This window comes from Molothrus aeneus, chromosome 6, assembly GCF_037042795.1.
Source record: "Molothrus aeneus isolate 106 chromosome 6, BPBGC_Maene_1.0, whole genome shotgun sequence".
In the NCBI taxonomy this organism is placed as follows: Eukaryota; Metazoa; Chordata; class Aves; order Passeriformes; family Icteridae; genus Molothrus; species Molothrus aeneus.
Window position 1 is genome coordinate 2,862,086 of NC_089651.1, and position 22,915 is coordinate 2,885,000.

Here is a 22,915-nt window from a genome sequence, read left to right on the forward strand (position 1 = left end):
GTTCAATAACTGAAGGATAAGTAAAGGCATCTTTTTTACTGTATTTCATAAATTTGGATGACAATCTATAGGACTTCTAAGTTGGCACATGTTAAGAACCAAATAAAATGAACATCTCTCATTTTGCCTCTTCTCTGCTGTGTTTCACAATCTGTGAAAAGCTTGTTTTGGAAAGCCAGATGTTTTATATTCTGCTTTGGTGGTCCCAGGTTCCTTGCCAGTTGCATGCCACGTGCTTTACTGGTACTTGGTGCTCATCTGTTTTAGAGCCACCGTTGTCCTAAGTCACTGTCAGGCAGTAAGCATCTTTTTTACTGACTCTCAAGTGATTTAAATCTTACAGACTAGACATATTAGGTGGTTTCATGTGGCCCTAAGAGTGATTTCCACTGTCTGTTGCTATTTGTTAGCTGAGGTGGAATTTTCTAGTGGAACAGTTTCCCTTACGACCCTTTCCTTGCTCACATCCTCTGAGGCTCATGGCTGAGCCACCCCTGCTGTTGTCCTTGTTCATGACATGAGTCACAGCTGTCACACTGTCTGGAGTAGCTCACCTCACCCAGTCTCTGCTCTGGATCTAATGTGCAGGATGGAGACCACAGTCTCTGAAGAAAGATGCAATTAAGGACAGAAATCTAAAGGGACAGGATAAGTGCTCTGTTTACACTGACTTTTTTCCCCCTTGAAATTAATCTTGCTCCTAAATGCATAAATATGCATAGGACAGCTGGGATTTTTTTTATGTTTTGGTATTCCCTGTGCTGCAGATCAACCTCATTTCACTGATAATGAAGCTCTGAAACACAGACTGTGCATATACTTATATCCATATATGAAATCTCTTTGTGAAATGATGGCATTTTGTGTATTCATTCTTTCATCTACATACTGTCTGAAGTGTGTACAAAGAGCTACTAAAGGTTTTTGTAGTATCAAAAATATTTGCTTGCAAATAAACAGAAATGGAGCGAAATTTTTTAAGATTGAATGTGGTATTTTTGGGGTGCCCCGTGGCAGGAAGGAAATGGTGACTCTGACTCCATGTTCTTAGAAGGCTAATTTATGATATTATATTATATTAAAGAATATTATACTAAAAATGTACTAAATAATAGAGAAAGGATCCAGACAGAAGGCTTAACAAGATACTAATGAAAAACTCAGGACTCCTTCTTCCAGAGTCCCGACACAGCCTGACTGATTGGTCATTAAAACAATTCACATGTTGGATAAACAATCTCCAACCACATCCCAAAGCAGCAAAACACAGGAGAAGCAAATAAGATAATATTGTTTTCCTTTTTCTCTGAGGCTTCTCGGCTTCCCAGGAGAGAAATCCTGGGCAAAGAGGATTCCTCAGAAAATATGATGGTGACAATCAAACACAGGGAGAGTAGTAGCACCAGTGTTAGACCCCAAGTAGGTGTTGCTTCTAATCCCAAATTTACTCATCTAGCCAGATTCATCGAGTCTTTCCAGCCACCCCAAGCCCTCAAGCACTAATGTTGAGCCCATGTAGCTGTTTGAGATCCTGCAAAGTTCAAGGTGATCCTCCTAGTCCAGCAAAATCTTACGTTCCAGCTTTTGCAGATACTTTTTTTGAGGACACTTCTTCTATAGGTTAGTGCATTTGAAGAGAGTAAATTATATTGTAGTCTTCAAATTGTAAAAACAACTGCTATGAGGAAGCCCTTCCTTTGGAAATGCTAATGAAAGCAATTGAATTCAACTTAGGTATAATAAAACTTTGTTAATTTAATGAAATGAAGGGCACAAAATCAATTTGGATAAATGTGTGGTTTTAGTGTGTAGAGGTCTTATTCATGCAGCAAGCAGTGACTGTATCTTCATCATGAATAATTAAACCCCTTTCAGATAGGCAAATAAACAGAGGCTTTCTACATTTTTCTTTTCCTAACAAAGTATTATGCTATTAAGAAGTATTTTGACATCCAAGGAGGAAGGACAATGTAGAATTGCAATGTATAATACCAGTAACATTATTACTATTAGGAATATTATTATTATTATTTTATTAGTTCACTGGCTCTCCTTTTAAGATTTTCTACTTATTTCAGTTGCACATTTTTAATTGCTTAGAGAAATGATGTAGTCATATCTCAGAGTTGGTTTAATTAGAATTATTGATGTCTGAAGCAGCACCCAGGCTGGGGGAACTGGGGTCTGATCAAAGTCACAACTAATGGTCTAGTGAAGTTAAAAATTCAATCTGTAATTAACATTGAAAGAGAAAGCATATGTTTTCAAAAAGCACATTTTATGCACTTTTTATTTATTTGGAAATATTCATTACACTATTTAAAAAGAAGGGTAACAGTAATGACTGAGTTCTTCACGTGGAAGAAACATTGGATGCAACATTGTGCTTTTACAGACATTGACATACTTTACTCCCCTTAATAAGGTTTAGAAGTGCATGTGAAATAAGAAGTTCACCTTAAGAAGGATTCTAAGGCTTTTGGAATTTTGAGTCTTCTTGGGGGAAATCTTTCTAGCTTGATTGGAAGTACATATAAATGTTTACCATTTTTAAATGTATTGTATAGAACAAATAAGTTTAACACTGGAACAAATTCTGATTTGAGGTGCAGAAGAAAATAGAAGACATTAAGCAGTCGGCATTGTAAAGTCCGTCTCAGCTCATTGACTCCTGAGGATGCACAGGACAGTTGAGCATCTGGGATGAATTCTCACCTTGCTTCTGAAGGTGTCAGTGGATATGTTGTGTTGGTTTAGTAAACTTTTGTAGATTTTTTTGCAACATGTTGACTCTGATTATGTAGTGAAGTGCAATGTGGCACTGTTGTGTTGTGAGTCCCCAGGATGAGGTGAGAGATGAGAATTTGACTCCTTGTTCTCAGAAGGCTGATTTATATTATATTATATTATATTATATTATATTATATTATATTATATTATAGTATAGTATATTATATTATATTATTTTAATCATATCAGTGAAGAAAGAGAAAGGAGACATCAGAAAGCTAGAAAGGAATGAATAATAAAAACCCATGACTCCCCAGAGAGTCTGACACAGCTGGCTGTGATTGGTCATTAAGAAAACACAATTCACATGGAACCAATGAAAGAATCATCTACCACATTCCAAAGCAGCAAAACACAAGGAGAAGCAATCAGATTATTATTATTTGCATTTTTCTCTGAGGCTTCTCAGCTTCCCAGGAGAAGAAATCCTGGTGAAAGGATTTTTCAGAAAATATTACAGTGGCATGGCCCTGCCCAGGTTTAACTGGGAAAGAACACTTTTTCTAAGTGTTTCTAACACATTTTTTCTGTGTTTCTCAAACTTCCTGGGCTGTGCATCGAGCTGACGACACCAAAGCACTTTTTGTGACTGTGCCCGTGGTGTGACAGGGCTGGGAACTTGGGGAAATGGAACTGCAGGGGCTGGTGGGGAACAGATGTGTGGCATTCATATTTTCTGGAAAAATTCCTTTGTCTAAGATTTTTCTCTGGGAAGCTGAGAAGCCTCAGAGAAAAAAAGAAAACAATAATTATCTCATTTGCTTCTCCTGTGTTTTGCTCATGTGGAATGTGTTTGGAGATTGTTTATCCAACAGGTGACTGTTTGGTTTCATGTGAGTTGTTTTCAGTCATTGGCCAGTTACAGCCAAGCTGTGTCAGGGCTCTGAAGAGAGTCAGGAGTTTTCATTATTATCTTTTTAGCCTTCTGTAAGTATCCTTTCTGTATTCTTTAGTATAGTTTAATTTAGTATTCTTTAATATAATACAATATCATAAAATATATACTATTATTTATAAAATATACTAATTTATAAAATAATAAATTATCCATCTGAGAACATAGAGTCAGATAATCATTCCCTCCTGCCACAGAGCACCCTGCAAATACAATAAGATGGAAGGTGCTGGGGCTGGAGAAAGTTCAAGCAGACCAAAATAGAGAATGTCTTTTACTTGCATGATGAACACAAGGAGATAGGCAAAGTGCTGCAAGAGTCTTGATTTCTCTTCAGCAGCTCTTTCAGGCTTCTGTTATTTGGTGTCACTATGGGGTCTTTTTCTTCACCCTTCTTACTGTCAGAAATATATATATATAAATATATATATTCCTTCCTTTGATGAGAGCAGTTGCAGTTCAGTGTCCTGTGTGGAAGACCCACCACAAATTTCATCTTTTTGTGAAACTGTGTTCACACATTCTCCCAAAAGTATGCATTTTTATCATTTGCACTTTATTGATCAGCCCTTCCTGAAACATTTTCATCCCTAATTAAGGATGCAGAGAGCTTTACATTATTCTGCTTATGATTTCAAGAGCTCATTTTATACTGATTGTTTGGGGATTTGCTTCCTTGGGAGAATTTATTACTGTATGAATGAAAATGCTTTTCTGAAGCTGTTAATCAGTTCAAGATTTTAAAAAACTAATTGAGACTATTTCTCATTATTATTAAATTCTCAGGGGTGCTATAGAGTATGCACACTATTATAATCCAAACCTGTAATTTGGATTTGCTTCGTGTGCCCTTTGGCACAATGGTATACATGGGAATTTTAAGGAGAATGTCTGACATTTAGCCACCCCAGCCACAGTGAAGAAAATGTACTCTTTATTATTTTCTCATCAGCTGCTGCCTCCTGTTAGCAGTGAAATTTTTTTACAAGTGCTGTTTTGATATACTCATTTATAGAAGGGCTCAAACTAATCAAAAGAACTTCCTACCACTGTGCACTATTGGGCTGCAATATAATCTTCTCAATGAAGTGGGGGAGGACTCATCATGTGAGTTGTTCTAAAATTGGTTGAGGCAAATCAACCAAAGAATTTATGGAAGGGAACATCTATTCTCTGTCATGGGATGTTCTAGATAAGATAATAGACTATTTCTATCACTGATGTTGTAACTTAGCATTTCAAGTGCTAGATGGAGTGATATATTGCTTATGCATTGCACCTAGAGATTGTGCATGATGTCTGATGGCACTGGGTAATAATGCTGAGGCTCATCCATGAAGCTTTTATACATAGAGCCAGTATCACCTGAATGATTCCTTTTGTGCAGTGCACTGGGTTGCAGGCAGTTGCTAAGTTGGGTGGAGAATGCTGTTTGTCAGTGTCCTCTTTTATAAGAGGTTTCATTCATCTTTGGTAGCTCTGATGAAACAATCTGCAGCCTGCAGCCCGTGCAGTTCATCAGTTTTCATTCAAGTGAGCATTCCTTCTGAGGCAGAGTCAGAGGCTGAGGAATGGCTGAGGCTGGGAGGGACCTCTTGGGAGTCACTTTGTCCAACCCCACTGCTCAGCTACGGCCACCTGGAGCCAGATGAGTATCCCCAAGGATGGAGACTGCACAGCCTCCCTGGGCAGCCTCACACTGCAGGAGTGTTTCCTGATGCTCACACGGGCCTGTAGCCTGCTCTGCGGCCACGGGAGCGGGACAAACACCAGCTGGCCGCTCCCGGTGTGTGGCTGGAGGAGACCACAAGATCTGCCACTCCGGGTTCTCCTCGGAAACCCCTGGCTAGTGGTGCCGTCTGCGGCGTGGGTGGCACAGGCCAGAGCATGGCTAGGAAATCCCAAGATGAAGGAAGGAGAGAGTGGACACTCTTGTGGATGCCAAGGCACTTTATTTCCCAGGTGGGACCAGGGATGGGTGTCAGAGGGGAAGGGCTGGGGTGCAGGAGCATCGGGGGTAGGATGGTCAGGACGGACAGAGAGCAGAGATCTCTGCAGCCAGGTCATGGAACTTGTGGATTATTGCAAAGGGCCTGGGTGCAGGGCCCTGCTGGGAGCTGCCAGCCACAGCTCAGAGCAGGGCCCAGAGAGGGGGAAAGAGGATGAGAGGGTGAGAGCATAAAAGGGAAAGAGAGCAAAAGCATAAGACAGTAAAAGGGGTAAGAGAGCAAGGTTCTCGTTACAATACAATAAATCTTCTTCTGTGTTGAATATTCTAATTCTCACTAGCCAATCTAGCTTATAAGAGTCATTACATTACCATCCTGTGTTACATTTTAAACCCTAAAAACTCCTCTTTGGGGCCCTTCTGCCAAGCTGTAGGGTCTGCTCTGACCCTTGGGCCTGTCTGCAAGCAGAGGGTGTTGTTTCATCAAAAGGGGATCACCTTCAGCTGGCCACACCATTGTTTTCCAGTTGTTCAATAACTAAGGTATCTCAAAGCTTGCTTTCATTTCAATCTCACTTATAGTTTCTATATTCTCAAAATCTTTTGCCAGACAACCATATTTATACGGCTTTCCTGTTTCATCTTCCCCAACACTTGGGGAGGCACTGATAAAGGGAGTGGGTGTGATAGGAGGAGACGCGAGGTGACCAATAAACGAAGCTCAGGGGAGGAGCGCGGGACACAGCTGGACCAAGGAGAATCACACAGGGGAGGGAAGAGGCTCTGGAGGCAAATCATACATCGAGTAAGGGATGATTGACATGGAAAATTCTCGAAATAAAGGGGGGGGGGGGTGGTTACAATGATAGACATGGGAAGTGGGCAGCACCAGGAGGGAGGAAAGAAACTTATAAGGGCACAAAGGGAAGGATCAAGGGATCAGTCACCTTGAGAGACAAGCCATTGGCGGGAAAACAAGGGGTAAACAACTTAGGGAGAAACCATCGTGAGGGGATTACATGGGGGGAACCGAGGACCAAACCATATTTTAAACTTATAAAAGGGATAACTAACTTTACAACCAAACTCATATAAATACTTTTAAAACACACGACGCCACATGGGCCCTGCTGTGTTTCACTTTGTGCCTGTGGGCCCTGCTCCTGTCACTGGGCAGTGCTCAGAGGAGCCTGGCTCCCGCCTCTTGGCACCCTCCCTTTGGGGATTGATGTGTCTGTAGGATCCCTCTGAGCCTTCTCCTCTCCAGCCTAACCAGGCCCCTTGGGTACCCTTATGTGTCTGTAGGATCCCTCTGAGCCTTCTCCTCTCCAGCCTAACCAGGCCCCTTGGGTACTGTTATGTGTCTGTAGGATCCCTCTGAGCCTTCTCCTCTCCAGCCTAACCAGGCCCCTTGGGTACTGTTATGTGTCTGTAGGATCCCTCTGAGCCTTCTCCTCTCCAGCCTAACCAGGCCCCTTGGGTACCCTTATGTGTCTGTAGGATCCCTCTGAGCCTTCTCCTCTCCAGCCTAACCAGGCCCCTTGGGTACCCTTATGTGTCTGTAGGATCCCTCTGAGCCTTCTCCTCTCCAGCCTAACCAGGCCCCTTGGGTACCCTTATGTGTCTGTAGGATCCCTCTGAGCCTTCTCCTCTCCAGCCTAACCAGGCCCCTTGGGTACCCTTATGTGTCTGTAGGATCCCTCTGAGCCTTCTCCTCTCCAGCCTAACCAGGCCCCTTGGGTACCCTTATGTGTCTGTAGGATCCCTCTGAGCCTTCTCCTCTCCAGCCTAACCTGGCCCAGCCCTCTCAGCCTTTCCTCCTGTGAGAGATGCCCCAGCCCTCACTCGCCCTCAGTCCCAAGGGTGGTCTCTCCACTGCTGTTTTATCCCTCTGTGGTGCTTGGGAGGTCAGAACTGGGTCCAGCACTTCACTCACCCTGCTGGCAGTACTTGATTTCTTGCAGCTGAAGGCACCATCCACCTTCTTCACAGCAGAGTCATCTTGCTGGTTCATGTTCACCTTGGTGTTCACCGTGGTGTCTACCAGGACCTCCGGTTCCTTTTGTGCCAAGCTGTGTTCCAGCTGCTTGACACCCATCAGCTCTTTTGTCTTAACATCGGTCCCCTTTAGGTGATTATTCTTAAATTTTGTGATCTTGGCAAAGAATGCCCAACTCTTTAATTGCAGGATGCCAAAATCACTCGCCAAAAGCACTTTTTATTCTCATTGATATATTAGTCTTTTTATGAGATACTTAATGGACTTTGCCATGCAGATTTTCTGAAAGGTAATTGTGCAATCTGTAGTAAGTTTTTAGTATGGTTTTACCAGTCATTGTAAATTCAATGAATCTGAATTTACAGCAGTTATTCTTTCAATAGGCTTAAAGCAGCTGTCTATGTGAAAGTAGTTTGCTTTAGGAAGGGGTTTGAACTTTCTTAAAAAAAAATTGTATAATCCTGGCTGTGTAGAAGAATACCTGCTGTGTGCTTTGTTTCAAGTTCCTTGACACAACAGACCTCTCCTATTGATCTTGGTTTTCATTTTATTCTAGTATGCATATCTAATACTCTGAATAGTTGCTTATATATAATATTTGCAGATACAACTCCAGCATCACAATTTAATTGAATTAGCTGAAGATACTGAACATTCTTAAAAAATAAAGCTCACATTCATAAATCATGAAGGTAGCAAACGTTGGCCTTGCCTCTACCTGGTTTCTTGAGAACATTTTTATAGGGAATAGAGAATGGTGACCTAAATGGCAGGACAGTGGACTGGAATTACAAAATGGAGAAGTTTCTCACAGTTTGGCTTTAGAAAACTTTGGAAAGGTATTTGTATCTCTCTCTGCCTTATCTCACCTGTTGATTGCACATTATATCTCTCTACCAATAAATATATGTTATTGGTATATATATTATAGAAATTAAATCATGGTGGTCTTTGATTCACTATTGGTCTGTGGATCAGTTTCTCTGCAGAAATGCTACCAGACTGATTTTCATGGGTAACTGTAGCATGAACACCACACACTGTTCCTAGCTAGGTAGAAAACCACTGAATCTGGAGTCCTGACAAAGTGCTCTGTGATGTTCAGGAACAGCATAGTGTCAAAAGGAGTAAGAGAGGACATTCCTGGAGAACCGTGGGATGCTGCCAGCAGGTACAAGGTGATAGTAGGCAATGAGCTGAACTTCTGAAGTCCTGAAGTTTGACCATCAGCCTCAAATTTGATAGAAATTCTCTCCCTCAGGTTGAAACTTAACCCACTAATTGTGAAGACAGTCTTTTTCTGACTTGTGGAATGTAATTAAAATCCCGTTTGCAATGAAAACTCAAATGCAATACTAAATATGGAACAGTTCTTTACCCTGCCAGGCTTTCTACTGAGTGGTCTCGTTCCAGTTCTTATGTCTTACATCACCCAGTAATCTTTAGATATAAGAAAAAAAAAAAAATTCCTTAAACTCCAGTCTTGTGAAGTGAGATTTATTTGAATGAGCCAGGATCTTTCAGTTGCATACTCCAAGTGCGCTGCATATTTAGCATGGAAATCAATGAATGAGGGTTTGAGAGAGAGATGCACTAAAATTATAAAGACATCATCTTGGACTGTGTAAGTATATAAAGTACTAAAATGAATTTCAATAAATTCGATGTTATATATTAAAAGAATTAATCTTAAAAAATGCTGGTACAACTATTCTGTGTTATTATTCTGATATTGGTTTAATTCCATTTATTCTTGGTGAGCTCATCATTCTGAATTTGCACGTGAGTTTCAAATGATTAAAAATCTTTATTCTAGTCCAAAATTACACAATAAAGCATATTACAGCTGTTCTTTAATTATAAAGGATGGTGAGCACACATTTCATCCCTGAAAGCCATATAGTACTATTAAATTGTTTGTGTGGGTTTGATTATTAATGAGCGTGAGTTTCATTCATTATCTTACAAATTAAAAATTTTATGGTCTACCACTGTATCCTCAAAATAGAAAATGGACCAAAGCCTGTACCATTTATACAGGGAAAACTATTCCTGCCTGAGAAGGAGCTGCAAAGGCCAATATAAATATAAAGCAATTAAAATCAGTCTGTGAAAACAGCCATGACTACTGAAGAGAGAGGAATATGTTATTTGGTGTTAATTGTTTGCCCAGAATCTCCTAATGAGTTAAAATGAACATAATTAAAAAGGAGGCTAAATGTCAAGGAAAAATGTCCTAAGCAGTTATTCCAAAGCTTGCTGCTGGCTTCAGGCAGAGGTGGGGGCAGTCTTTATCACCTGAGATACCTAAAGCTGTGAAACTAAAAAGTGATGATTAAAAATGCCAGCAGATAGTTCTCAGACAGATGCCTTTCCTGTCCTTCCTGCTTTTAGTATCTCTGTTGTCTCAAGAATGAAGTGGCCCCATGAGGCTGAGCAACAGCCACCTGTCATTATTCAAATGTAACTTAATTACAGAGTTAGCTGTGTTCTCTAAGTTACATTTGTTCAACAGCTAAATTGCAGTTCCAGCTGTATCCTTGCTATTCCAGGCACACTAGGTTGCAAACCTGTGACAGTGTCAGAGTGTTTTAGCCTCTCCTACTTGGACTGGGAACATCTAGCAGACTTTAAGGGTGGCTGCTGCTGTTGTATTTGTGCTTTGTATTATGCATATAACATTTGCATATGTTTAAAAATACAGGCAGGCCCCTCTTGTAGTGAACTGTCAAAGCTAATATAGAGATTTAATGACATAAAAAATATAAGGGTTAATAATAAAGGATAAAATTCAGTTTTTATATAAGTTTATGTAAAACTGAAGAGGTAGGCAGATGGGAGGGTTTGTTGGAGATTTTTAGAGAGCAAGAGATTTTTTTCATCTGTTCTCATCCAAAGCAGTTGTCTTTGCTTCCAGGGTTTATTTAAACTAGTGGGATGAACCCTGTGCAGCAGGGACACTGTTTGCATAGTGCTGTCAGTGCCATCCCTTTCTTGCTATCTCTGTCTTGTGGAAGTGAGGCTTAGGCTGGAGTAGGAGATGAGAAGAGGCTGTATTTTCAATATAGCTAATGCCTCAGTTGTCTGGGTGCATTTTTCTGGTGTTTTTATGTTGAAAAATGCTATGATGTGGGAAACAAAGCTGAAATGCTCTGGAAGCAACGGAGTCAGCTTTCAAGGTACAATTCTAATTCAGGAAGCTTGAGACCTGTGTGATCCTTTCTTGTTAGTACACGCTTTTCCTGCTTATAGGTCTCCTAGTCAGTGGAAACTAAAGATAAATAATGTATATTTTTTGCATGAAAAAGTATACAGTAATGGTTTGATGAATAGACACTTTTACAATAGAGCTCTTCTGTCTCATGGAAACTGTAGATTGCTGGCTGTTACATGACACTGAACAGTATTTCCTTTTAGTATTATCACACAGTGACTTAAATGTGGTGGGGCATTAGAAAAGATTGAATTATTTTAATTTTACTTTTTCACAGGGTTCCAAAGCCATTGTATTTTATTTTGAGATAAATTATCCTATTTATCTTGTCTGCATAAGTACCTATATGAATAATTCAAGAAGCTGCTAAAAGTAAAAATTACAGACCTGTCCTTAAAGGGCAGGATTAATATCTTGCAAGAGCTTATATGAAAGCAACTGGTGCCTTTTTTCTCCAGTGCAAAAATGTGCTATTTATGGGCATTTGCAGAGCCACTATAGTGGAGTATTTCCAGATCCATTAACAGTTGTCTCCTAATGGCAGTCAAATGACTGAGTGGGGTAAAAGCAGGCAACAGGATGGTTTGTATGAGATGGATATTACATGGATATTGTAACAAGGCTTGAATGAAAAAAACTACAAAAACAGTGTCATGGTGATAAAAGCAGCATGTCTTAGAGCAAGAAATGAAAAATACTACCCTTAATGGAAAGGTAGTGCAGATATTTAGCCAGAGACTGCAGAGGAGAATTAAGATTATGAAACATTCCACTTCCCAAGGAAACATTCAATTGTCAGTTTCTCACAAGCATTCTGTTTTAGACTATCTATCTAGACACTAATACAGACATGCAGAAAGCCCAGACAAAACTGCCCATCCTGCTGCCAGGAGCACTGAGGGCAAGCAACACCTGCAGCATGGCAACACAGCCAAAAGATGCCCACCAATTATTTCTTCTGGCCTGTGTGAAGTGACAGAATTTCTGATCGGGTTTTAATGTGCTCCTTTGAAAAAGAATATCATTTCTACACTGTTCTCACTCACAGGTCAGAACTGTGCACTTTCATTTCATTTCAGCTTAACATACCTTTAAGAAGAAAGTACATATAGTACATTCTGGTAAGCATCTGCACACACAAAACACACAAAAATAGTGTGTATGTCTAACTCAAATTCTAGAGCAAAAGACCAAACCAGACTTTTATCCTGAGGCAAATATGCAAATATGGTGCTAGAATCTAAAGATGGAAAAGCAATGATGAAGTGGATTGATTCTTATTCCCTGAACTGGCTCTTATCTATAGCAACGTTTCTCTGTGCAGAAGAAATGCTCCAAAAAAGTGTTTTGAGGACATAGGATGTCCAGCTGGAAATGGCCTATTAACTGAACTAAATAATGTCATGGTGTATGACACACCATTTTATGAAGCTGTTATTTGCTTTTTCCTCTTGGTATTCTGAGCATCATAAATCTCAATTTCTAAAACATCCACAGTATTTTCCTATTCCCACTGACCCGTGTTTGTACACATGCTGCAAACAAGGATGATAGGAGAAGCTTGCAGAGCTCATCATGGTATTTCCAACCCTTTAAAAAGTGTTTATGTGCACCATTTCAAGGAACAGGAATGTGTTGGATGAGCAGAGATGCTGTTAAGGATTTTCCTTGTTGATACAGCTCTTCATGCAGGTCCCATCACATGGTGCTGCTGCTGATGTGCTCCCAAAGGAATCCTAGCCTGCTGCAGAAGCAGAGGGAGAACTGATTCCCCATTCTCCTTCCTGCACCATGCTCCCAGCCTGGATCCAGCACCTGCATGCAGGAGAAGGCTGGGCTGAGGAGCAAGGAGGAGTGCTGAGCTTAACCTTGGTGGTGGTGAAGTAGAGCTTGAAGAGATTTTTCCTAGCTGTTTCCACACCAGTGGTGTCCATCAGGGCAGATTTTCCCAAAAAGCCCACATAGCTTCTCTTGTCCTTTGCCCATTGCCCCCAGCCTGTGTAGGACAATGCTGGCATAGCTCCACTGCCTTAAGGAGATAGAGGAAGTAAAAGGAAGAGCCTGTAAAACTGAAAGCAAATCTTCTTTTCCTAGCTCTGCTGGTTGAAGGAATTGTTTAGTGTCTCCCTACACATCAGGGAACAAAAGCTGTTACAGGTATGCTACTGCCACAGTAAAGTCATCTGGTCTTGAAGGAGTTCTGTGTATTATTTTAGTTTTTGACCTAATGGCTCTTCTTCCACTGAGTAAAGCACTGCCTAGTAAAGTTGTGGTTCCCTGGCAGACAGGCTTTCTGAAAAGCAGACTGCTAGTCAGTTAGTGTCCTTTGCCATGAGCCTAAATCATATGCTTTTGAAAGGGCTTAAGCTTAGAAATGAACTTTAGGAAACCTCTATTAATTTTGTAAATTAAAAATGTAAAATTGAACAGATTGAAGTCCAGTACAGGACTGACACAAGAAAGCAGTCTTTAAACAGAAACATTCTCCAATCCAACACTGGGAAAGAAAGGAAGGTAAGAAGAGGGATTCATTTGCTATTGACCTGCAGTAGCAAAGTCATTCACTTTCCAAATAGGATTAAACCTGTTTCATCAGCCATGACATGTGAAAAGATCATGGTTATAAATTCCATTTGCTGTAATGAATTGGAAGTGTCTGAGTTTGCAAGCAGCACTCACTGTTGATGGACAGCTACATTCGTGCAATGTTTTAACACTAAAATTAGCTTCCACAAGGTACAAAGTACAGAAAAGGTGACAGCAGTGACAGATCTTGAAGCATTTAAAAATTGACTCTTTTGTGAGATGGGAGCTGAATAAAGCTAGAAATAAATAGTGTTTATGATCCTGTTATGTAGATAACTTGGTTCATGCTTGAGCGAGGGCGAACAGGAATCTTGGAAAATGGCATTTTTTAGGTTTCTCAGCCATATTTCAACAAGAATAAATATTGTTACTGAAATGAGGAAAAATCGAACTTCTCTATGGTATTGCTTGTAAGTTGTAAGAAAATGGGATTGTGTTGAAGGATACTTCATTCAGCTCGATTTCCATGTACATCAACATGGCTCCAGTGCAGTCCATGAAACCATATTGGTGTATGTGTTTTGGAAATTGAGATAAAAGCTACATTCTGTGGTTAGTTAATCACCTTAACTCAGTCTTGCATCAGGATCATGAGACATTTGTCCTTTAATGCTTGTGGAGCTAAATGTCGTTTCCAAACCTGTTTTCACCAAGTTTTTTTGGGTTTTTATGCACATTTTTCGTGTGCCAAGAAAAAAAAAAATAGTGGGTGAAAGTGGGAATTATTTGGGAATAATTTGAGTCTCCTTTTAATTGATAAGTTACCCAGCTGAAAACTGTCCAAAATTAAAAAAAAAAAAAAAAAAAAAAAAACTTGAGCGGAATAGAGGAATGAAAATATAATGGCTTTGTAAATTACCACAAGGTTAGCATATAATTAATTTGCTAATTTTAATTACAACCCTACAAAATGTGCTGAAAAATGCTCAAAGGGGAGAAGCAGCCAGGTGCCAGCCATGATTAGCCAAGGTTACTGGCAATTACAAAGTCTCTATTAAACGTGTTACAGAAATTTGAGAAACCCCTTTCTGAAAACTGCCCATTTATTGAAACTCAGCAGGCTGTTCATCATGCTGGATCTTTCCATTGCTACAGACTTGCTGTCATTTGCCTCACTCTTTCCCAGCTAAATGTTTTATTGCAGCTGAAATGTGGACTGCTTTTTCTGTTTGTCACACGCTGTTACACTTGTACTGGGTATTTATTTGGATCACATAAACAAAAGAGATTAACCAGTGTTTGTGAAGTGGTCTGAGCACCTTCAGTTCCAGAGAGCTGCCAATATCTCAGCTGAATGCTGGAAACACAAATCTTGAAAAAAATGCTTTTTCTTTCCAAGGTGTCCTGGCACATGCAGTTTATAAAGCAGGAATATTGCTGAAACTGCCTTTTCAGTGGACAGCCTGTTCTGCAGTGCTTTAAATGCACAGACAAATGGAATTTCTGAGTTAAAAAAGCAAACAGAAATCCCCAACACAAAAACAAACAAACAAGGAACAAAAAATCTGCATGTTTGCTTTGCATTTTCAGCAAATCATGGTGTAAAAGAATGTCTTGTCTGTAACAGATTACACGATGTATTATTGTTATTTTTTATTGTTGTTCTGTGAGTCATGCTTTAAATGTCTGTTGTTTGGAACTGTAATAAAGCTTGATCCATCTATTAAAGGAAATCTTTAAAAAAAAACCTCCGAACCAATAAGATTTAAAAAAAAAAAACAAACCTACAGTGTTGGTTATTAATTTCCCGGCTGGCTTGTGTTTTTCTCTGAGGCAGATATTGATGAGTGTGCAGAGGGGATCATTGCGTGTCACAGCCATTCACGCTGTGTTAACCTCCCGGGGTGGTACCACTGTGAGTGCAGAAGCGGTTTCCATGACAATGGAAGCTATTCTCCTGCCGGGGAGTCCTGTGTGGGTAAGCAATCCTCAGAGAGCCTTTCTTTTCTTCCTTCTGCATGGCCTTCCCGAGGGACTGTGGAGTTCCTGAGCAGGGAACCGAGGTGTCTGTCTGTCTGTCTGTCAGCACGCCCTGCTAGGAGGGGCATCCCCAGCCTGACCCATTGCACTGCTCCCTTTATCAGAGCAAGGGGCTGGGGAACCTGGAGTGAAAGTGGCCTTGCTGGGCAGCACAACTGCCCACAAAAGGGGCTTTTCCAATTCAAGGTTTCAACCCAGTGATAGGAGAACCTCTCTGTGGCATGTCTGTGTTGCTTTGGTTTGCTTGTTTTCCATTTTTCAGCATCTTCATAGTTAATTTTCTAGAATTATGCAAATAACATCAAATTCTCAATGCACCATATTTGCAGAATAAGGTCCCAAGAGCATGAACAGAGAGGGATTTTTAATGAGTGCAGAGGAGTTTGTCAGTGTTTCTATGGGAGGACAAAGGATGAGGCTCCATGAGGAGTTAATGCTGGCTCCTGCAGTCTCTGTGCCCTCACTGCCTGTGGGGCTCTGGGTGCCACTGCAGCAATAAAACCATGGTGAAGGTGGTAATTCTGCCTTTCCCCTGCTTACAGTTTTTCCATCTTTTCAGTTATTTGCCTTATACATAATTCCTATGTGGTATTTTATCAGGTGAGTTTAAAACTCCTTAGAAGGGATCCCATTTTAACTTCTGGGTTCTAGTGTTACTCTGTCCTTTCTTTGGCATTTCAGTTACTTCATCTCAAGCCAGTTATATGAGTTTTCTATTAAAGCTCTTTTCCTCCTTTTGTGGGTTTTTTGTTGTTGTTGTTTTGTTGAGGTTTTTTTAATGCTGTAAATTTAATTGATCATGTCCATAACTTCAAAGGGTGTTTTCTATGATTTAAAATCTATAATTAAAATAAAAATTTGTAACAAAAATATATAAATTTCCTTGTAAAAAACATTACCATCACATTACCAATTACCAAAACGTTACCAATTACATTACCATGAATTCTGGCTATTAGAAGTCCTTGGGATAAGGTAGTGCCATAATTTAAAAATGCAGAGGAATGATAATGATTTTCAAAGCAATATTTTGTAGATTGTCCAGCTAAGTTAGCTTTTTACACATTGTCCTAAGCTGGTGGGAAGCTCAATAAAATCACAGCAGTGAACATCTTCAGAGGGTGTCTGTGTAAAAAATGGCAAATTTTACAGCATTTCAGGATTCCATAGATAAAATAGATGAACGTCGTGTATTTCTAAATGAATTCTCAAATGTTAAGAGTCCTCCCCTGGTTTATTTGAATGTTGTAAAATGAGTGATGAATGGAGCAATGTTGAAAATACCTTCTTTGTGAGAAGTCAAAGCAACATGACATAACTTTCAGAAAGCCCTGAGGCAGCTGGAGGTCAGAGGCATTTTTAGCATTTCTGGTGCTTGTACCACTCACATGGGGAGCCCCATCCCTCGTGCCTCCTGTAGCTGATTTGGGAAGCAGAAGATCAAGAGCCAGGCTGATGTCAGGAGAAGACAGACAGACACACAGGCAAGACTGTGGCTGACCCCAGGCAGGCTCAGCTCTGGAAAGGTCAGTACTGCTTGCACTGAATCACTGTTGAAGGGTTGCAAAAAGGAGCCCCAGGTGTTGTGATGGAGACTGGAGGAATAAGATTCCATGAAAACACACTGCCCTCATTTTGACCTGCACAGCATGCTGGAAGTCTGTGAGGTGAGGTGCTCCTCTTGCCATATGCAAGTTGTAAACAGAATGTGAAATTAGTGAGGTTATTTTAATGAAATAGCTTCTCTGAACCATCTGCTGCCGGGCACCAGTGAGGAAGAGAAATAAACCAGTTTGCTTCACCAGTATAATAAAATAAAATAATTAAAAATTAATTGGAAGATTTTGTTAACCCATACTGACAAAGTTCAAACCCTGATGTTTATTTCAAAATGCAACTAAGAATTGGGTAAAACAGCAGAGAGAGAACACTGCACACTCTAGCTAATATGCCACATTACAGAACTTGTTTGTTGCCTGGTGGAACATTTAGAGTCAGAACTGGTGTCTTTCACTCTGTTTCAGATAAAAGAGAGCTCATCTGCTTAGGAACAGTATTTTTTCCTGGTGTATTGTATATTGAATTTGTGTACATGAGGTGGGTATGAGCCATAGTCTTTCAGTGTGTTTTGAAACATTTCTTCTTCCTCCCTGAAGGACAAACTTGGAGAACAATAAATAGGCTAAAAACATAAGAAATAAGATTAAGCCCTTTCCTACAAAATAATAACAATAAATATTACACAGAGTCTTAAATATCACAAGACAGTGGGAGGGAGTCCTCATCTCTGACAGATTGCCCAAAGCCCAGGCAGCCAGTTGCTTTTGTTGGATACATTTATGTACATATTAGTTAACCCATTTTCCCTCCATTTTATGTGGGTGTTATGGAGCTGAGTCATTGCTTGCACTATCTCTGCAGTGCTTGCAAAACATTAAGAAAAATAGCATCTATTTGGGAAGTGTGATACCTCAGTGCTTCTAAAAGCTAAATTCTCATTGACAAAGAGAAAACAGGGAAGTTTGTCACCTGGTGAGGGACAATTGATTAAATCAGCAGATGTGGCAGAGAAGGTCATAATATTGCACCAGAGCTTGGATAATAAGGATGTGTGGCTTAGCCGGCCCCTTCAAGATTGGGAAAATTCTTTTTGTTGCTCAAAATAGCAACCAAAGACAGCTTTTATCAGGGATGTCAGCTTCATATAGTGATGGTGAGTAGGCTCAAATTAAGAGAATGTAATTTGATTTCCCACAGTAGTGTTTTTATGAGCCCCTGGTCTTTCACAATGTGTTATTAAGAAAACTGCTTGCAGACAAAAGACAATTGCTGTACAAAGTTGCTACCAAAGTTTGCCTGGCAATTAAAACCTGTAAGCTACAGCTGCTGTGTTGTTTGGTTGTTTTGGTTTTTTTTTTTTAATTTTGTAATAGGAGCTTGGCTGCAATCTGAAGTAAGAAACAATAAAACTTCATAGAGAATGAGGAGCTGTCATGTGATACAGTATTTGTGACTATCCACCCAAAGCAAATTCTACTTTTCAATCCCCATCTCAAAGTGAGATGCTTCCAGTCTGTAGAGTGCTGTTCAGACCCTGGAGTGCAGATTTACTGATTCTATTTTTTTTTCATGATGATTTGTGTTTCTTGGTCCCTACACTGGGACTTCCACTCACAGAAGGAACAACCACCAAGGCAGGAGTGCCTTTCAGGTTTTGTTTATTTTTTTCTTTAGGAACCACGACAAATTTTGTAGGGAAGCTTAACATAGATTCTCCTCCCACCAAATCCCCACGGGATTCAGCATTTATTCCAGCCTGAAAGGTAGTGTGGCTAGACCTCACTGCAGGGTTAGAGTTGCTGGTTTGGGGAAATGAGAGCTGGGTAAAAGGATGACTGAAGAGCTCATGAAAGAAAACCCCACAGGTACTAGTCCCCCACAAAAGCTGGGTGCAGCAGTGCTGGCAGGTCAGATCTGAATGGACTTTAAATCTGTTCCTGAAGCTTTCATGTATTCCATGGTATGCTGCAGTGGTGTCTCTTATCTAGGTTAGAAAGTAAAAGCAAAGGAGGTTAGATTTTATTTTTCTCCTTTTCTGTTTCACACAAAAAGGAAAAGACCCATCCCTGGAAAATCTTTCCCATATGCCTGAGAATTACTTTTCTATCTGTTGGAAGGAAGTGCTGTGGAGGCAGAAAGGTTTGCATGTGGTACAGACTATCCAAGGCCAAATAGAAGCTGCTATTTCACAGCTTTCTTCTGTTCTGCTCGTACAATTTCTTAAAGCTCACAGTATCAGAGTTGGTGTCAGTGGATTTTATCCTGTAAAATAAAGGTTATCTTATTTACTTTCCATCTAGTAAATTCTAATTTTTGTATTCTGGCAGAAAATTGTGTAACATATCTTCAATGTAATTGTGTTTAGTCATTTCTATATTTTTAGAAAGCTTTAGTAAATTCTTATTCAGAATCCAATTTATTATGCACTGTTCTTTAATAGACCATTGTGTCTCTATAGAATAAAAGTACTACCATAAAATATTTTCTAGCTACCAATGAACCCATTCAGTGATATTTTTTCAAGGACAACTCCAAATAACTTTGATATAGAAAGAAGGCAAAACAATCATTAAGTGACAAGTTGTCTGTGAAAAATGATTTGTCAAAACAGAGTTTAGTAAACTTGTACATACATTGGTTTGGGAGCCCAGCTTACATTTTTCACGTTAACAATATACTGTAATGGTTTAATGTACCATAACAGTTAAAATTAGCACATTAGTGGGGTTCTTTCTTCTGCAACAGCTTATCATGATGATACAGAGCACACACTGCATGGCTTGCTTGCACACATTTATTAAGGTGCTGCGGAAAAGTCTTACAATTAAAACCTGGATAGCCTTGAAAAGTAAGAAATGAAGTATCCAGGGATTGATTTCAAGTTTCAGTGAAAGCAAGTTAATGAACTTGTGTTGATATGTACAGTCATGCTTGTCTTCTACCTGATTCAAATGCACTGGCTGTGGGACCTCTCATAATATCTGGGGCAAATTACTTCTCATTACAGCCAAAAAGGATGGAAAAGGAAATTGCATCTCTGGGGATTATTTGCTTCCATTTTGATTCTGTTTCCCTGCCTGCCCACATTACTGAGCTATCCATGTACTTTGAGAGTATATTGGGAATGAGCACCTCTTGGGTGGTTTCCTTCCCTTTCTTTTTTCATCCACAAAATGTGACTGATTGCTAAAATGTGTATGGTCACTTGTGGCCATGCACTTGTTTATAGAAGCACTGGCTGGAGAGTTTGAAGAGTGAAGATCTTGATCACTTGTCCGAGGGTCTTGGCAGCAATCCCTTTGTTGCTGCTGTGTTGCTGATAGAAAATTGCATAAAGCTTTGCAAAAAATTACAAGCAAATTTTTGCTCAATATGGGTGTTGCCGCTATACCCTCACTTCTCCTTGAAAAGGAACTGTCTGAAGAGGGTAAGGAAAGCTCTGCCACTTTTATTGGGGTTAATTAGTAGTTTTTGCCACAGAGAATCTCAGTATATAATGAATAAAATTACAAAATTCTATTTCAAGTGTGAAAATCAGGTTATTTCCATAGGTTGACAGGATACATGAAAGAATGAATCCCTCCAAACATAAAGACAGATGTTTTGGTCTTGTCCTTTATATATAGGGAAAGAATAAGGAGTCTCCTTGCTATTTCCAGTGTGCTTCAAAGTTGCTTGATTTATAAATTAATATTTTATCTCCTTCCTACTTTGTATTGGTATAATTGGAAATGAGATTTGTGTGCAGTTTTGCCTTGCCCATCTTTAAATGTTTCAGTTTTGGGCCTGCATCTTCTGAGAACAGGTGTGGGAAAGCAAAGGAAACCTGTCGGGATGTGGAGAATTTCACCTAAGCAAGGATTTGAACACTACAAAAATAAGCTAAATGCAAAAGCCTCATCATAGTTTTCACATCCACTAAATTATTGTTTTGGACAACTGAAGTAAGCTAACTTTTCAACACCTAAGTTGAAAAAGTTTTTCACTGATGTATGGTTTCACCTAAGTACCTCAGACTCAGCATTTACAATTCAGCCTGATGGAGATCATTTAAGAGTTCTTTGTGGAATCAAAGTAAATGCTGAAGAATAACCTAAGAATAGCCACTGATTCCAATTGTTAAGGAGAAATTTCACACTAAATACAAGTACTTTTTTTCATGCTTTGCATAGCCATTTACATGCTGATCTCACCCTGATGTGGCCATTTGATCTTCATTAAAATGAAATACTTTCTGTACCTAACAGAGCTAACAATGTGGGAGCATTTGGTTGGGGTCTTCTTCCTTCCCCTTGCCCCCAGTCTGGTTTTAGGCTGAAGGAGAGACAGGGACAAAAACATGTTATGCTTGTAACTTTTCCCCCCCAAGTTATGAGGAACATTGTCTGTTCCGACTTTAGAAAATGCAATCAACATCGACTAAAAAACTGCTGAAGGGATATTCTCAAAAAGTTAGTTCTGTTAAAAGTTCTGCTGGAAATGAGTGCAGTGTCCAAACCTTTTATCTCTGACTAATGACTAAAACTTTTAAAACTATTATTTGCAGAAAGAACCAAAAAGCTGCATAGCAGTTAGGGATTTATGTTCATGCTTTGCTTGATTCTTCTTCAACAATCACCCATTCACCAGTTTGGGCTGCTCTTAATGCATCCTTTTTATGTGTGCTAAATGGAGACCAGCAGCAGAGGTACATAAATGGGGTTCTTCCCTTCTGCATGCACATAAGAGATTAAGTTGGCTTTGTGTGAACAGGTCTGTACTACTGAAAACATGAATAATGTTAGTTTCTATAATTGCTAACATCTGGCTTTCCATAAATCTGTTAAATTACATGGAAACAGAATTAGATTTCAGTGTCATAAGTAAAGCAATTAAATGCAACTCTGTAGGCAATATGGCTTTATCTTCATCTGTGAAATCCTTTTAGTTTTGAGCTGTGAAAGCTACCCTTCTGATCTGCACTGTTATTCTGCTACATCCTATACAGATTATAGTCAAGGAGCTCTTAATGTGGTAGGGAAGACAGTATTGATGGTGCTTCTTGAAACCACCAAAGGCAAAGTGAATACTTCATTTATACCTTTGTTTTCAACAAAAAATACAAGTCAAAGTCTACTGAAAAGAAAATGGGAAATCTTTGAGAATGTTGGAAGTTTTACAGTAGCTGTTTGGATATAATTCATTTGATACCAGTTCATTCATAGTTCTCTTTATGGCAGTCTTCATGCTTTTTACTTCCTGCAGTACTCTGGCACTTGTTAAACAATGAACTGCAAATTTTAATTTCTCTTAGTGCTGCATCCTTTTCACCACCAGTAGTGAATATTTCAAGTACTCAGTTATGGCTAAGTTGTGCACCAGAGCAACAATGTTCTTTTCTAGCAATTAAGACTTTCAGGACAGCAAAAATGCACCATTTTTAGGCAAGTCTGAGTGATGAGCAATTGAATCAGGCTGTCAGTCCACTGGAACCTTTTGTGCAAAGGACTGGCTCACAGGTTAGCCCAGGAGTGAAGCCCTGGGAAGGCAGTGAAATAAATTACCTCCAGCTTCCCCTTGGATCTATGAGCACAACAATGAGAAGTCATTTTCTGGCAGCCCAAAGCTTTGACTCGGTTGTGCAGACTGATTTTCACATTTCATCAAATCCAAGGGTGTGAGCACATTTCCACTTGTTCCTGGAGTATTTGTGAATTGAAATCAGGAATTGTACTGTCCACACCAGACTGAATTTAGTGAGATGATTGTTGTAAAGAGTTTCCTTCAGCAGAATGAGAGAATTCTTAGTCTTTTTAAGATAGGACATTTTGAGGTGATGAATCATGAACCTGTGGCACTTGTCCTAAAAGTAAGGCCACTGGACATCACATCCTACCTAAATTAGACTTTAGGTAACTTTTGTTTGTAAGTTCTTTTGGCTTTGTTGGTTTAGAGGGAAGTTAA

At 39.7% G+C, this 22,915-nt stretch overlaps 1 protein-coding gene across 2 annotated transcripts in view; it reads left to right on the forward strand.

The window, feature by feature from the left end:
* The window catches only part of NELL1 (neural EGFL like 1), a 316,106-nt gene that overhangs the window by 281,200 nt on the left and 11,991 nt on the right, over nt 1-22,915 (forward strand). Inside the window, exon 16 of one of the 2 annotated variants that reach the window (XM_066551385.1) lies at nt 15,210-15,350. The exons of the other annotated variant lie outside the window; for it this stretch is intronic. Within the exon in view, the coding sequence (XP_066407482.1) occupies nt 15,210-15,350 (141 nt within the window). The remainder of the gene's footprint in view (nt 1-15,209; nt 15,351-22,915) is intronic. 2 annotated transcript variants of the gene reach the window in all.